General features: G+C 36.3%; 1 protein-coding gene across 9 annotated transcripts; it reads right to left on the reverse strand.

Annotated features, from left to right (window-relative positions):
• Positions 1-705: 705 nt before the first annotated feature.
• Positions 706-17,041, reverse strand: LOC114294874 (dammarenediol II synthase). Of its 9 annotated transcripts, none has more exons than XM_082886385.1 (20): positions 16,888-17,001; positions 9,180-9,236; positions 8,339-8,588; positions 7,829-8,017; positions 7,572-7,661; positions 7,275-7,472; positions 5,273-5,357; positions 4,722-4,888; positions 4,433-4,621; positions 4,228-4,341; positions 3,909-4,028; positions 3,674-3,796; positions 3,430-3,528; positions 3,230-3,289; positions 2,226-2,272; positions 1,997-2,140; positions 1,713-1,890; positions 1,397-1,477; positions 1,205-1,288; positions 706-1,019 (listed from the first exon to the last, which is right to left on the reverse strand). In XM_082886385.1, exons 3-20 carry the CDS (start codon positions 8,546-8,548, stop codon positions 897-899), a joined length of 2,301 nt encoding a protein of 766 aa, XP_082742511.1. In that variant the 5' UTR covers positions 8,549-8,588; positions 9,180-9,236; positions 16,888-17,001; the 3' UTR covers positions 706-896. The 9 variants fall into 9 exon arrangements, with proteins under 9 accessions (XP_082742511.1, XP_082742513.1, XP_082742509.1 ...); XM_082886387.1 differs by having other exon boundaries at positions 9,180-9,246; positions 16,888-16,956; XM_082886383.1 differs by lacking the exon at positions 9,180-9,236 and having other exon boundaries at positions 16,888-17,041.
• Between the last annotated feature and the right edge of the window lie 352 nt (positions 17,042-17,393).

The following is a 17,393-nucleotide window of genomic DNA, read 5'->3' on the forward strand; positions in this document are numbered from 1 at the left end:
ATAATTTACATAGTGAACTGAAGAATTTATGATCTATGAAATCTGAATTTGATACACTCCATTTTAAGTAGGAAAAAAAAAATGAGTACATCGATGTCATCTCTGAATTAGCGGAGTGGTTTGAACACAAGAATTTTTTTTGCCTCCTATAATGCCATGTCGAATTAGTGGCTTAAGGTGTTAGAGAGAGGATTAAGTTAGTTAATCCTCTACCTTTATAGTTTATACATATGTATGTATAACACATTATACACTGAAATAGACTGGCCAATGATACTCTGCTGTTGATTTTTGATCCACTTACAAAGTAAAAGTGGAGTCATTGGATGGTTTGGTTGGTAATTTAGGGTGCTGAAATGTGAGGTGGAGGAGTTGGCGGAGTTGGAGATAAAAAGATAATAGGAAAATAAAGATAAAAAGTCCTGGATCTGAACAATCTGACCAAAGTCATTGTGAATGATTTTATGCGATAATCAAACATCTTTGCTTTAGATTAAAATTTTGGAAGCATTTTGATTTTTATCTTCTGGATATTAAGAATGAGAGACAAACAAATTGCAACATCTTGGAGATATGATTAGTCTGTTATTTACTTAAAGTTGGGTCCTACAATTTTTGAGTCAGTTCTAGTGTTGTAGCTAGTCATGAAACTGAGAATTGCATTTGCATTAGCTTTTAATCTGAACTTTTAGATGCGAAAGAGAATTTGGATAGAAGCTTAGCTTCAAATTATCAAATTAAAGCGCGGGTACAAAAGCAACTTCATAGTCTATTACTTGACAAAACAAAGAGTAGGGAAACTGTGCTAGTCAAATGTCTTGAACAAACTTAGGATCACGATAGAAACTAAGGCAACAAATTAATGCATAGAGACTAATCCTTATTTTTTTTTTATTTTACTTTTTTCCCATCTGGAATTTAACACGCTTGCAGTACTCTCCAAGTGCCCACATTGGGAAAATGTTCCTGTATTGTCCATAATGTAGCATACAATTCTTCATGACGACTCCAGTGATTTCCTGTGAGGGGAATTTCCATGGTTAGGAAGTTATAATCTTTGAAGAACATAACTTTTTGAAATAATAAAACCATAAATTCTAAAAGAACTAACAACTTTGTGAACTCAATTGACTCAACTGTGTCATTTCTTCCAAAATGTATGAACCATTTTGGGACACACAGAAGTGTTTCCAAGGTAAATTACCTGTTGTGGAAAATCACCATCTTCCATCTGTGCATTGATCAATAGCTTTGCTGCTCTATGTAAAGGTGTTGGATCTCTCTCAGCCTAGTTAATAAGAAATGGATAAAAAAAACTTTAATATAAGACAATTGTATATAGGTATGTTAACTAACTTATATGCTTCATGATATGACTCTCGAAATTGATACTAACCTGTCCACCATAAATAAGACCCAACATAGCCCATGATGTTTGTACTAGATTTGTTCTGTTTCCTTCTAGTGGTTGATATTTCTTTTTCATGCATAAAAATCATCGAAATGAGTAAAACATAAAACTTTGGAAAAAACAGAGCATTTGGAATAGTTCTATCATTTCTCACATTATTGTTGGGTAGAATTTTTCTTTTTCTTTTTCTAATATATATATATTGTTGTGCCCAGTTTGGAATTGGAACTCGTCAACACAGTTTAATTAGGTGTTAGAGCCAAGTCTATAATTGAACACAAAACTTAGTTATGGAAGTTACCATAGAAGGGCATGATTCCAAGCTCTCTCCCCAACCTCCCTCTTCATTTTGTATTGAAAGCAAAAATTCAATGCCTCTACGAACTGCTTGGCTATTGCTATAAGTCTTTCCAGCTGAAACTAACCCTTGCAGCACAAAAAATGTTCCATAGATGAAACAAATTCCCCAATAGCCATACCTGCTCATGTCATTGAACACATCAATTCCAATTGCCACAGCTCTTCATTTTTAATTTTCTTTTTAATGTCTACATATATATAAATTTAGAAGTGAAACTAACTCACCAAGAACCATTGGGAAACTGTCTCCGCTCAAGGAAACCTATTGCTTTTGCCACTGAAATTTCGATTTCTTTCTCTCGATGCGTTGGATGTAAACGTTTGAAGAACAATAGAGCATAGATTATAGATGCAGTGCAGTCCACATGTCTAGACAACCAATTGACCGAGGTTAATATAAGCTATCCATGGTGTGAAAAATATTTTAATGATAATGAACTAAATTAAAACTTACTCCATCTCGACCATAATGTCAGCAAAAACTTCTGAAGGATTGAACATCTACATAAAGAGAAATGTGATAGTAAAAATCATTGTTTCATATTAAATGTTAAAAAGTCGGGTTCCTGTAAACTACGAAGAGGACTTGTTTGGGTGTAAAATGATACAAATTACCAGAGTAGTATCCTGGTGGTTGGTGGCTTACTCCCATGTGGATTGGTGACCACGAGGAGATGAATTCTTCTCTTTGGGGTGGCGTTTGGGGGAATGGGCTACCGACTCCTTGTTATTATACCCTAGGTGACTCAGGTCAAACTATGGCTTAAACCAGTCTTGAGGGAGCATTTGTGTATTCTCTATGTACGATACACCGCGTTGTTAGTATTAGAATCCTGTTCTAGTTGGATTTATCAATCCCTTAGACAAAACCTATGTAATTTATAATTGTTTTGTACTTAGTTTTAGATGTCCAAGTGGATTCAAGTTAGGAAATTTAATTTGATTTCAAAGAAGCAAGATATATCAACATACAGGTCCATGCTGCTAAAGGTACAAGCTAGCATAGCCAAGCTTAAAGACACAGTCAAAGCATCATATGTATTGCCTTCCAATGCAAAAAGTACTTGAATTGTTTGGTTTTGATTTATGTCAAGTCTCAAAGTACGTGCACACAAATAATTGGTTTAATCAAATTGGTTTATCTAGTGGGATGTTGGAGTTGATTATGCACTTTGTTAAACGCTCGAGCGAGGAACCCCCAAATGATTTATTTTGAGGCAGTTTCAAGGTCGTAAATTAATTGGGATTAGTTCTCAAACCATCTTATGGTATCTCCACTAGAAATAGGACCTTAGCAAGTGTACCAGAATAAGCATGGAGTACTTTTTGAATACATTGTGCTGAAGGTCGTTTAGTCTCCTAGTCTTCTAAATAATTATTCATACATTGGTGGATTTCCAAAGCTTAAAGGGTAAGTAAAAATGATACAAGCTCTTACAATCAATGCTAAGTGTTTACCTGGAAAGCAGTTAGTGGAACTGGTGGCTCCCAAACAGCAAATCCACCACTTTTAGGACTCTACGTGAAGAAAAAGGTGTAAAAAAAAAATTAAAAATATATATATATATATTGCTGTCTGAGTCATGTGTCTGTCTCTATGCATTAGAGTTGTATATGATCTTCATTGTCAAAAATCAAATATAATATGTATGTTGTACCTGTAAGAATAGAAGGACATTCACTGCATCATATAAACTCTCATTGTCAGCTTTTTTCCCTACAATTTCGGTAGGCATTTGCGAAAATGTTAGTAGACACTGCAAAGAAATGGGAAAATTTGGTTATGACAACTTCAAAATGAACAACTCAATGCATTAGATTCCCGCTAAAGTGGGGTCTGACAACCCCAAATTGCTAATTACCATTGAATTGTTATATAGTTGTAACATAAAGCAAGATTACCTTCAGTGATTCAGCTGTGCAGTCCGAGACTCCCCAACCGTGATCTTGATCAGAGAAAGTCCATGCTCCTTTAGTAAGGCAACGATACATGCTCTCGAAATCCCCAGCTGGATTTTTTTGGATCTTCAAATTTGAAGAACATACAATGTTAATGAGTGAAATGAAGTCGTTGCATACATTTTGCGTGCGCAAACACAAAAATCATGTTTTTTTTGTTTTTTTGATAAGAAGAAACCTGTGATTCTTTTATGTAAACATGTGCCTTCTTAAGAGAATCCCCATATTCGTCAGCCATATTACTTGCTATAATTGCCTGAGTGGCGAAAGTAGTGTCCCATAATTGGCTGCCAAAACTCTGCAATTCAACAAAGTAATTAACAAAAATATCCTGTTTTCAAATTATAAAGGGAGATTTGGCGTAACTGTAAGGTTTGTCATTTGCGTTTCTAGTGGCGCAGGTTCAACTCACAAAACCTCTCAGAAAATAGGGATGAGATTGCTTATGTCTTAGTAAGAAACTATTATCGTAAGTTATAGGTTTTTATGATATAAACCTGCATTTTCATTCCATCTTCAGCAAGCCACAAATAATCAGGAATTCGGGCAAGATGATGCTTGAACTCATCGCCATCAGGGTTCTCCGCCCACCAACACATCATTTGCAAACTCTGTAACAAAAACACATTAGACTTGTTTCACACTTCCAATCAGAAGAGTTTCGAAACCGATAACCCATTTGATTTTGTTTGTGTTACTCGCCTTTTCGACACATCCTATGGTAATGTATCTGCTACTCTCTGCTCCATAACGCATGTACTTGACTGTTTTTCGGATGGCTCTCTCTCTTATCTTGTTGAAGGGCCAATAGTTCATGATCGGCTCACTTAGATAATGAAGACCATCCCAAAGGAGATCTTGTATGAAGGTATGATGATAGTAGAGATCCTCCTGCATTTTACAATTTAGTATATATAGGCTTCATTAGGATTGAACATGTTCAAAAATTCAGTTCCATATCATAATTGCAATAATAGTAGATTTCCCTAACCTTGCAGCAGTCATGGCGCGCTTTATTCCAGTTTATCTCCTCATATGGCTTTGGGTGAATTTCTAGTCTTAATGACTTGACAAGATCGGTGATCGGCCCATGATATTTCCTCCCGTACAGGTATGACATGGGCATGTAAGTCGTGCGACAGTAACACCACATTTTTGCTTAATTTTGCAGAAGAATAGAGTTAGGCTTAGACCAAACAAGAAGATATAAATTTATTCATTTGATGGTTGGCACGAAATTCAGTCATTTAAACTACCTAATCTTAATTAGTAACCTTGCAAATTATTTAATGTGGAAACTTTGTAACTGGTTTAATGATCATTAGTAAAACAAGTACAGATGTCCAGACGAGAGCCAGACTTAGATTGTGTATAAATGTTAGGTTTGATCATTTTAATAGGTCATTAAATTGAGAGTTTCAAGTACGAGAATGTAGAATGTTTTACATATTTTCTTCAAGTAAAGGATACTCCTATAACTTTTGTTTAAAACAACGAATACAAAATGATAAAATATAGGAAATAAATTTCCCTTTTAGTCACCTGGATGATAAGGCAAAAATGAAGGGAAAAGCCAGAATTCTGGGGGCAGTGGGTTGCATCCGGCCCATTCATACGCTCCCAACACCTGTAGAAAATGGAGAAAAAAACAATTTAAAAACTTATAGCACGACTGAAATCGGTTTAGTGATAGAGATATCCACGGTTATATATCACTGGATAGATGTCACTATTATTTTTAACATCCTACATGCATCTGACACAATAAATGCCATGTATACATATAGCATGGTGTAGGTAAAAAACTGTGGAACCCACTTGGTGATGTATAGAAATACTTTGTGACCATAAAAAAAAAAAAAATGTAGAATTATAATATGTGGTTTAGATTTAAATTGGTAGACATAATGAATTTGACCACACATTTAAGATTTGGGCACTTTTGGTATTTGATCCACACATTTAAGATTTGGGCACTTTTGGTATTTTTTTGGTTACGTAACTTTGTTGGGTGATATATAACAATTTCTAAATATTATGAAGGGCAAATTACACTAACAGTCCTTATAATTTGGGATTTGATTCACTTTGATCCTTTACTTTTTAATTGTAATACATTTAATCATGAATTTGAATCTCATTTTAAATAAGGACAATTGAAGATACCATTAATCAATTTCAAGTCAATGTCGTCAATTTGATAAAATACAAACTAGTTTGGCAAAAATAAATGTCAAAAAAAATATTTTAAAATTTTTAAAAATTATTTCTATCCACTAAAGATAAAATTATATAAAAATGATAAATCTTTTACATTTTTTTTATCAAATTAATTTTTAGTATGTGTTTGAATGATGATCATGTAATGTGGGGTTGTTTTTGTTAATATTTTTGGATAGTTATCATTAGGGTTGCAAATGAACCGAACTGTTTATGAACAAGCTCGAGCTCGACTATTAAGCTCATTTAGTAAATAAACCGAGCTCGAGCTCGCATAAGCTCGGCTCGTTAAGGTTAGCTCGTTTACCTTTATTTAAGTTATATAATAAATATATTATTTATATATTAAATAATATATAAATATATAAATAATAATATAAATACATTATTTATATATTAAATAATATAAATAATATTTAAAAAAATTATTGAGCCGAGTCGAGCTCAAGTTTCATTAATGTTAACGAGCCGAGCCGAGCCGAGCTCGAGCTCAGTTTCTTATCGAGTCGAGCTCGAGCTCAATAAACGAGCTCGACAAGTAAACGAGCAGAGCTCGACCTCAGCAAAGCTCGGCTCATTTTGGTTCGTTTGCAGCCCTAGTTATCATGTAATAGATAGTTGTATATAAATATTTTTAGATGGTTATCATGTAATGAGCGGTTATTAAACTTTTAATGTGTAATTGATATGTTTAATATATGAAATGTTTTTAGTTTTGGATTTTTTGGATTTAATGAATTGGTTTAATAATGATATCAAAGTTGTCGCCATATTTGACTTTTGAAAAATTAAAAACTAATTTAACAAAAATAAATATCGAAAAAATTATTTTAAAAAATTATTTTTACCTTTTTAGAAGATAAAATTATATAAAAATAATGTGTTTTTAATTTTTTTCACCAATTTAATTTTTAGTTTCTTAGAAATTTTTTCCAAAAATAGATTCTAAAAACCGAACCAAACAAAACTTTATAACTAAAAAAGTTTCAACATTATTCATTAAAAAAAGGCCATTACATTTCAAACTACATACAAGCTAACAACACAAAATAAGTTGTATGATGACTTCGCCCTTGAAATATATTTAATTGTCCTTATTTGGAATAAGATTCAAAATTTAGGGTTAAATGCGTCATAATTAAAAAGTCAGGAACTAAAGTGACACAAGTTCCAAACTACAGGGACTGTTAGTGTAATTTACCCTATTATGAATCCTATAATTACATGGTATTTTATGGATCCACATAGGAGGTGAAAAAATGATAATATGTATCTGGTGACAAATATTACTTTCTTTTTACTAATGAGATTGTATTAATTTTACCGATAGATAAGTCTTCCCCCAAGAAGGTATCCCTGTCGCACCGCCATTATCAAGTATCCATTTCCGGGCTTTTGTCATTGCCCCATCTTGTCCACCATCAGGCCCTTCTCCGAGCAAACGTAGAGCAACGTAGCTAAGTGCTGAGCCAATCATGGTGCTGTGACCCTCTATGTAAAATCCCCATCCGCCATCATCATTCTGCATAATACAAACATTTGCCACATTTTAGATTTATAGTTCATTAATGACTTTGATATTGAACATTAAGGTTGTGTTTGGATCTTGAGTAATACATACTTGATGAAGATAGAGATAGCGAACCAACTCCTTTTTGTGTTCCCATGTTAGGATAGTATTAATTGCTCCACTTATGTATAGGATAATGATCTGCATTAGTTATATTGCATTACCAACACTTAGGTGAAAATTTGATTAGTAATTCTATATATAAATGTGAAACATTGTTCAATTGGTATTGGTTTTGTTGTGTTTTCTGCAAAATGAAAATAGAAAACAGAAAACGAAAACCCAACGAAACAGGAGTGAACGCTTACTAGGGGTGGTGTAAAAAACATCGGTCCTGCATTTTCAGCGGGCCAATGCCCATCTCTTGCTTGTATGGCGCGATTTAACCGAATAGCTTTCCTCAAAGCAATTGTTGCCGCCTCATAGGTCACTTCTTCTTTCTCCCCTACTCTCACCGGTGGTATGCTTAGGTCGATATTGTTGTTTTCCTTTTTAAGCTATGGATTGAAGATCAAAATACATGTAAAGTTGGTGAACAATTGAAAAAGTTTGTCACATTCCAGTGCACTGGAGAGAAACCCATCCATTTTTTGGATTTTTTTTTACTGGTCTTTAGAATTATTAGAAAATGAAAAGTTTTTAGGTACGATGCAGAGTGATTTGAGAGATCTATGTGTTAATTTGACAAGCGAAAATCATTAAGATACTATTTGATTTTCTTACAAGTGGGAAACATGACTGTGAACTTGTTGAATGATATGCTTATGCTAGCTGCATATTTATATTTATTTGGTCATGCAATGGTTGTATGTGTTCACCTGCATTCGCATCAGAAGATCAGAGCAAGGCAAAGCCCGAGCTCGATTTTGTTTGGATTTCTTTTTATATTCTTCTCGTGCTTCTTCAACTGCTGCTCGCTCTTCTGGTGATCCTGCATTAGGTTCAAACTCCCAAATTTGTCGACCAATATATTTGTTGGTACTAAACAAGTATGGTCCATGACCTTCTGCAACCTTCAGCTTCCACATTTTCTTGTTTTTTCAAGTTCTCAACTCCTTTTTTAGACGTCTGCATTTATATGACATAAATTAGAAAGTACTTGATAAATTTTTATTTTAGATACTTTCCGAATCAGATTATTTTTTGTTTGTTTTAAATCGTTCTCAAATAATCACATACAATGTTTAATGAGCTTTGTTCTATAACAATTTATAAAATGAAAATATTAATTAGAATTTAGATGGTTGATTTCAATATTCACAATTTAAATTTTAGGCGCCATGTTGTGAAAAATATGACTTTGGATAAGATTATAAAGTTGTGAATTTAGCAATTTTCTTTATGAATTATGGGATTCTATTATTTGACATAGCAAAAAAACTCTTTAACCGTAAAAAGAATAGAGAATTTTATATATTTTTATGCCAGTTGCACAAAAATATAATAGAAATTGCGGATTAGTGATAGTTTTAGAAAATTATCACAGATTTTTAATAAAAAAAATTGTTTTTAATTATTAACATGTATAAACTTTGTCACTTATTTGTAATTATATTTCAAAATCACCCTGAATTGCAATTTTCCAAAAATATACAAGCATAGATATAAAGAGTGAATTCTATAATTTTGCGGGTACATCCCTTGCTTCCCTTGCCTTACCTCACTAATGCATTGGCGAATAAATCTTGTCTTTCATTGCATTGCATCATGAATGACCTGTAAGGTGCTACTTACGAGCCATTATATAAAGAGTGAAATAATAGATATTTTTAATAGATTGCGACAATGCATGAATGATGTTTAATAAGTAAATTTGATACAAACATTTGATGATCTTAACATTACCTAATTAAGTAATTAAAATGAACACAATGTTGAGGATCGGGGGCACACCAGGGAACTCAAACAAGCAATAACACACAAGTTTTAACGTGGTTCGGCAAGTCGCCTACGTCCACGGGCAGCGAATTCACTATATTGAACAAAATGGTGAATTACAACACTCTCTGTAATTCTCTCTCTCTTTGCTCTCAACTCACACCTCTCAGCTCCACATCTGATATCTATATCCTCTCCCTCCCGTCTCTATTTATACACAAAGGAGTAGGTGGGAGAGCCCTCATTCTTTGACTTTTGACATGGTTGGTGGCCTTCCATTGTTGACATGAGGTTGGTGGCCTTCCATTGTTGACATGAGGATCACCCCTTTCACATGGGGTGTCCTCCAGAATCTGTAGCCAATTCAACAAATCTCCACCTTGGCGAGGATTCTCTTATCCAACATAGTGATCGATCAACACTGCCATGCACCCGAAGGTGCTCAGTTCCGAGAGATGTTGACCAAGTCCAAACAATGTTGGAACTTGATCCCAGAAACTACCTTTGTGAGCATATCGGCCGGATTATCTGCAGTACCAATCTTTTGAAGCAGAATATCCCCTTCATTCACAATTTCTCGGATGAAATGGAAACGGACATCAATGTGCTTGGTGCGGGCATGATGAACCTGGTTCTTTGCCAAACAAATGGCACTCTGACTGTCACAAAACACCTCAACGTGCTTCTGAACAATTCCCAAGTCTTTAATCAACCCATGTAGCCAAATAGCTTCCTTAAAGGCTTCCGTTACTGCCATGTACTCTGCCTCTGTAGTAGACAAAGCCACCGTTGACTGAAGCGTTGACCTCCAACTTACCGGCCCTTTAGCAAGCGTAAATAAATACCCTGTTGTTGACCGGCGTTTGTCTAAGTCACCAGCATAATCTGAGTCCACATATCCTTCCAAATTCTGCCCGAGTCGGTTATCTCTCTCGAACTTCAATCCCAGATTGACCGTGCCATGTATGTACCTTAGGATCCATTTCACTGCCTGCCAGTGATCTTTTCCTGGATCATGCATATACCTGCTTACCATACTCACAGCATGCGAGATGTCAGGCCGTGTACAAACCATAGCATACATTAATGCACCAACTGCATTTGCATATGGAACCTGTGCCATATGCTTCCGTTCTTCTTCTGTGCGTGGAGACAACGAGGCACTAAGCTTGAAATGAGAGGCCAATGGTGTACTTACAGCTTTGGTTTTCCCATTGATGCCAAATCTGTCTAACACCTTTTTCAGATACTGGGTTTGTGTCAGACAAACCGTGCCCTTCTTCCTGTCTCTCTTGATCTCCATGCCAAGAACTTTCTTTGCTTCTCCCAAATCCTTCATTTCAAACTCCCTTGCTAACTGTGCCTTGAGTTTGTCAATCTCCACCTTGCTCGTAGATGCAATCAGCATATCATCTACATATAAGAGCAAATAGATGAAGGAACCGTCGGGAAGCTTACGGAAATATACACAATGATCAAATTGACTTCTTGTGTATTCTGTCTCTATCATGAACCGATCAAATCGCTTGTACCACTGTCTCGGGGATTGCTTCAATCCGTACAACGATTTGTTCAGCTTACAGGCCCAATTCTCTTTTCCAGCAATTTTGAAACCATCTGGCTGGGACATGTATATCTCCTCTTCAAGATCTCCATGTAAGAAGGCAGTTTTGACGTCGAGTTGGGCGAGCTCGAGATCAAACTGTGCAACCAAAGCTAACAAGATGCGAATAGACGTGTGCTTCACAACAGGTGAGAATACCTCATTGTAGTCTATTCCTTCCTTCTGAGCATAGCCTTTAGCTACCAATCTAGCTTTGAATCTGATGTTGTCTCTGCCTGGAATGCCTTCCTTCTTGGTGTAAACCCACTTACACCCAATTGCTTTCTTGCCTTTTGGAAGTTGCACCAACTCCCAAGTCTGGTTCTTGTGAAGTGACCCGATCTCTTCATCCATAGCCTCCTTCCATTTGACACTTTCTACATTATGCACGGCTTCTTTGAAAGTGCAAGGAATATTGTCTTCAATGATTGGAAGTGCATAGGCTACCATATCGGTCATCCAACTGGGTTTCTTAGTCACCCTTTTCCCTTTCCTGATTGCAATGGGTTCTGATTGATGCGGAGCCTCTGGATCTTCATTTTCATCTGAACTCTCTTCAGAGCTATCCTCTGAGACTTCTTCAGGATGGTTGATTGGCTGACTAGTCTTTGTTGGAGTCTCAAACTCCACCTGCACTGACTTCTTCAATGCTTCCTCATTCTGTTGAGGATCTGATTGCTTCAGCATTGCAGACTCATCAAAGGTAACGTCTCTTCTGATGAGAACTTTCTTTGATTCAGGGCACCACAGTCTGTATCCCTTGACACCGTCACCGAAGCCCAATAAGATGGCTTTCTTGGCTCTTGGATCCAACTTAGATTCTGTAACATGAAAATATGCTGGACATCCAAAGATACGTAACTGATCATAATCAGTAACTGGGACTCCTGACCATACCTCCATGGGAGTCTTCCCATCTAATACTGCAGTAGGTAGTCTGTTGACAAGATGACGAGCATAGTTCAATGCCTCGCCCCAAAATGCCTTGCTCAATCCAGACTGTGACAGCATACACCGGACTTTCTCCACCAAAGTGCGGTTCATGCGTTCTGCAACTCCATTCTGCTGCGGTGTTCCAGGAACTGTGAAATGTCTCACTATCCCTGCATTCTGGCAAACCTCAAAGAAGGGATCTGATGTATATTCTCCACCATTGTCAGATCTGAGCTTCTTGATCCGTCTGCCTGTCTGGGTCTCAATCATCTTCTTCCACGTAAGAAAGATGTCTAAGACTTCATCTTTGTGTTTCATTGTATAAATCCAAACTCTTCTAGAGAAATCATCAATGAACGACACAAAGTAGTGTTTACCTCCCAACGAAGCAGTCTTGGAAGGACCCCATACATCAGTGTGGACGTAGTCTAGAATCCCTTTGGTACGGTGAATTGCAGTACCAAACTTGATTCTTGTTTGCTTGCCCAATACACAATGCTCGCAGAACTCAAGCTTCCCCGTCTTGGCGCCTTTCAACAGGCCTTGCTTTACCAATCCTTGTAAAGCCTTCTCACCGACATGCCCTAGGCGCATGTGCCAAAGTTTGGAAGTGTCTGATGCATCATCTTCTGAGCTGGAACTGGTGGAGACAGCCACTCTCCCTGTGACTGTAGAGCCATCTAGGAAATATAAATTTCCCTGTCGAGTACCCTTCATTACAACCAATGCTCCTCGAATAACTTTAAGGACTCCACCTTCCATGGTTATTCTGTAACCTTTGGAGTCTAAAACTCCCACTGAGATGAGATTCTTGGTTAGATCTGGTACATACCGTACATCTTCAAGAATTCTGATTGTTCCATCATGGATCTTCAGTTTAATTGTTCCAATCCCCTTTGTCTGGCAAGCTTGGTCGTTGCCCATCAGCACAACTCCTCCATCGAACTCTCGTAAGCTCGAGAACCACTGCTTGTTAGGACACATATGGAATGAACATCCGGAATCTATTATCCATTCATCCGACTGGCCATATGATGAAACTGTGAAGGCTCCTCCTTCATCATTATCTCCATCTCGTGCAATATTCACCTTCTCTTCTGTCTTGTCTTTATTTGGACAATCTTTTGCCCAATGCCCCTTCTGGCGACAAGCTGCACACTCGTCTTTTGCAAGACGTCTTTTGTCTGAAGGTTTCCCCCTGGATTTTGAGCGAGACTTTCCTCGCCCTGTATTTCTTCTGTTATTTGTTCTGCCTCTGACTGTTAATGCCTCGGATGTTGAGTCCCTGTTTGCAGACTTATCTTTCCTTCTGAACTCATTGTTCACCAAGGCGTTTGCAACATCAATATACTTGATCTTCTCTTTACCGTACAGTAAAGTAGTAGTGAGATGATCATACGAGTCAGGCAAGGAATTTAACAATAACAGTGCTTTATCTTCATCACCAACATGATCATCCAAATTCTTCAAATCCGTAATAATTTTGTTGAAGTTATTTAGGTGTTCGTTCATCGAAATACCTTTAACGTAGTCGAAACGAAACAACCTCTTCCTCAAGTAGAGCCGGTTCTCAATGCTCTTTGTCATGAACTTATCTTCCAGCGCCTTCCAAAGCTTCTTCGCAATATCATATTCTGTAAAGGCATACTTCTCCTCTTTTGCAAGGCAAAGTCGGATGGAACTACAGGCCAGGAGATTCACCCTCTCCCATTCTATCTCGTCCATGTCATCTGGTTTGTCTCCCAGAGTGAAGTGCAGGTTCATTTGGACAAGCATATCCTTAACTTCGCATCTCCACATGCCGAAGTTGCTGCTTCCATCGAACTTCTCTACCTCGAACTTGGCATGGGACACCGGGGTCCAATGCCTAGAAGTGCTTGTACTGGCTGGATTACTTACGGACTCGGATGCTCTAGATTCTGCCATTTTTTAGAAACTTCAATTCAAAAAACTGACCGTACAGATGTGTCCGGAATACTCCAAATAGTTGGGAAGCACTATTGGATCGTCAAAAACGGACTCCGAATGGCTCCGATCTGGCAAAAATACTTTGGACGGGTCAGATCTGCAGAATCTGGGGCGCTGAGATGCACCGGATAATTTCCCCCGTCAACGGCTGGTCAACGGCTCGGTCAACGGCACAGGCGGCGCGGTCAACGGAGGATCGGCGGCGCGGTCAACGGCTTGACGGCTGGTCAACGCGGCTGGTCAGCGGCTCAGGCTGACTGGGCTGACACGTGGCTGACACGTGGCTGACACGTGGCTGACACGTGGCCTGACTGTCGGACGCGTGGCGATGACGTGGCGGATGATGTGGCGGATGACGCGGCACTGACGTGGCGCCACGTGGCTCGTCTTCTCCCTGGAGACGCGCGTGTGGCGCGTGGATGAGACTGGGATCACGCGCCGGTTGCCTGAACGGCGCGTGGTGGCGCGTGGTGAGACTGGGGCTGACGCGCTTTGTTCAGAGAGCGCGTGAGAGCGCGTGTGAAGGCTTCTGGGCTCTGTTTTTGCTGTTTTGGACTCCTCTCGGGGAGTTCTTCCTCCTGGTATGGTCAAAAGTGGATTTTGAGCACTTCGAAATCTGGGCACTTTCGGGAAAAATTCGATTTTTCGCAACCCGAGCTCTGATACCAATTGTTGAGGATCGGGGGCACACCAGGGAACTCAAACAAGCAATAACACACAAGTTTTAACGTGGTTCGGCAAGTCGCCTACGTCCACGGGCAGCGGATTCACTATATTGAACAAAATGGTGAATTACAACACTCTCTGTAATTCTCTCTCTCTTTGCTCTCAACTCACACCTCTCAGCTCCACATCTGATATCTATATCCTCTCCCTCCCGTCTCTATTTATACACAAAGGAGTAGGTGGGAGAGCCCTCATTCTTTGACTTTTGACATGGTTGGTGGCCTTCCATTGTTGACATGAGGTTGGTGGCCTTCCATTGTTGACATGAGGATCACCCCTTTCACATGGGGTGTCCTCCAGAATCTGTAGCCAATTCAACACACAAAGCAGATAGCTATTGCACATAAGAGAGAGGGGGAGAGATTTTGAAGTTATAATTCATTGCAAACTGTGGTGTGTACATAACATCTAATGAATGTTGATAAGTTTAAAATAATTATTTATGTATAATTATTGAAATGTTATTGTCATTTTGGGGGTTTTTTTGTGTAGTTTTTTTTTTGGTTTATTTTTGTTTTTAGTGAATTTTTTAAAGATATTTAAAAAGTTTTATACTTTTAAATTTTATTTGACAAGACAAACCAGAAAATTAAATATTTGAAAAAACATTTAGAAAAGATAAACAAGCAAAAAATAGTTTTTTTGATTTATTTTGGCTTTTTAAATTTTTTTTTTTGAAATATTTTATTTTTAGATTCGTTTATATAAGATAGACCAAAAAAGTTTTAAAAATATTAAAAAAAGTTAACATGATTTTGAAAAAAAAAAATCACTAAAGATAAAAAAAAAATTAACTTATTTAAAAGTTCCCAGACATTAAATGTATATCAGATATGCACATATGTGCTAATGTTTTGTTTGTTTGTTTTTTTTTTTTTTTTTTTTGTTTTGAGAAAAAGTTATAAAGCATTTATATTAAAATAAAAGTTAATATCATACTGAACAAAAGAAAAACAAAAAAGGACTAAAATACGAAAACATATGGAAACTATAACAATAAAGTACAAAAATTGTTAAAGAATTTGCAACAATATGTGAAAATTACTAATCTACTCAGAGATGTGATTTGAAAAATAAAATATCCATATAAAAAAAAAAAAAAGAAGAAGCTTTGCCCCTTCGTTGCCATTCTTATCGCCATTGTGTTTGTTTTTGTTGTTCAACTCTGTCATTGCATTCTTGTAGATCGGTCACTGTCGAAAGCCAGAGTTGAAGAAGAAGAAGATCCACAACAATAAGAGAGGAGGATTGAAAGAAGAGGGGACTATTGTGAGTGTTAAAAATTCAAAAATCTATAGTAAAAATTGGGGGAAAAGCTCTTAAACCCACATGAGCCAATATCCATCCTAATAGTAAAAATTGCAGTTATATAATACATCACTTTAAGAAAAATTATTCTAAAGAATCCGTACTTGACATTTTTTGTGAGAAATTTTATAATAAACATTTTGTTTTTGGTATGCTATATACAAGTTATAATATTGTGATTTTGATATTATTTTGCCTCATAATTAAGTTATTTCAATTATAATCAAAGCAGCACAATAGATTCTTACCAAATTGTCACTCAAGGTATGTTACAATGGGGTGTACATTGTATACATTTGATATAACCATTTTTCATTATAAAATATCATAACAAAATTACTAAAGTGTTAACTTCATCATTCATAATCTTATGGTGCACACTATAAATTCATTATCCATAACTTTATCACAACACCATGAAAATTTATAATTTTTATAACAAAAACTCGTAACATTTTTTCAAATGTACTTTTTTAAGAATGCATGTTGTAGATTTCTCTCACCACTTTAGATATAATTAGAACAAAAATCACAACTAGCTCAAAACCAATACATCAATGAGTCGTTAAAAAAAAAAAAAATCCAGTCACAATGAGTTATTACTACAGTCAATTAAGTCATAATTACAGACTAAAGAAGTCATAATTGAGCATATAACACATTTAAAATGAAATTTTTTCTTTATTGCCCTGATCAAACTTCTCTAATATTCATGATTGCAATTTGAAAAGTCATCAAGGAAAACTATGTGCATGTGTATTTGTGATGCATGAATGATTAGACATATTTATGTTTTATTTGGATCATAGATTTAGATATAAATTTAAAAAGAAAAATGAAATAAATATGAATGATTTATATATATACATATATATTTCTTCTTTCTAATTTTTTTATCTAAATCTATAATTTAAATACAAAGTTAGGATGAATGAGAGGTGAACTGACTACCTTGACTTGTAGAAGTGAAAAGCTTTTCTTGCTTGCCGCGAGAGAGAGAGAGAGAGAGAGAGAGAGAGGTGACTTACAAAGTAGGAATATCAGAGGAGAGGAGCTTCAAAGGTGGGAATGGTAGAGAAAAGAGAGGGAATACTATACTTATATAGACTTTTCTCAAACATGTAACACTACCTGGGCTACTTTAGGGGTTGTTTGAAAAATTGACTTTTTGAAAAAGACATAAAACTAAGTTATTAATTATACATACATACTCAAAAGATCTGCTAAGTTCACATATTTCCATAGTAACATTTCCCTTTGTCTTTGACATCACACCAACAATAAATTTAAGAGTTTATCGCAGTTTATATTCTTAAATTATTATTAAATTTATTTAGTTTTTGAATTCTCGACTCAGTCTATTAAATTCTTAAACTGTCGATTAAATTTATAAAATATTTAATTCAAATCTATTTGATCCATGAGATGATTATATAAATAAAATATAAGTCCATAAG

The sequence above is a fragment of the Camellia sinensis genome, chromosome 9, assembly GCF_055761805.1.
Source record: "Camellia sinensis isolate YWXY chromosome 9, ASM5576180v1, whole genome shotgun sequence".
NCBI classification, from domain to species: domain Eukaryota; kingdom Viridiplantae; phylum Streptophyta; class Magnoliopsida; order Ericales; family Theaceae; genus Camellia; species Camellia sinensis.

Excerpts from the sequence above, each read along its gene's own strand:
- LOC114294874 (XM_082886383.1), bottom strand. The coding sequence starts at position 8,548 with ATGTGGAAGCTGAAGGTTGCAGAAGGTCATGGACCATACTTGTTTAGT. Across the intron at positions 3,529-3,673 it reads GCACAGCTGAATCACTGAAG|TGTCTACTAACATTTTCGCA; the intron begins GTAATCTTGCTT and ends ATTTCTTTGCAG. Across the intron at positions 1,020-1,204 it reads ATGGTGATTTTCCACAACAG|GAAATCACTGGAGTCGTCAT; the intron begins GTAATTTACCTT and ends TTCCCCTCACAG.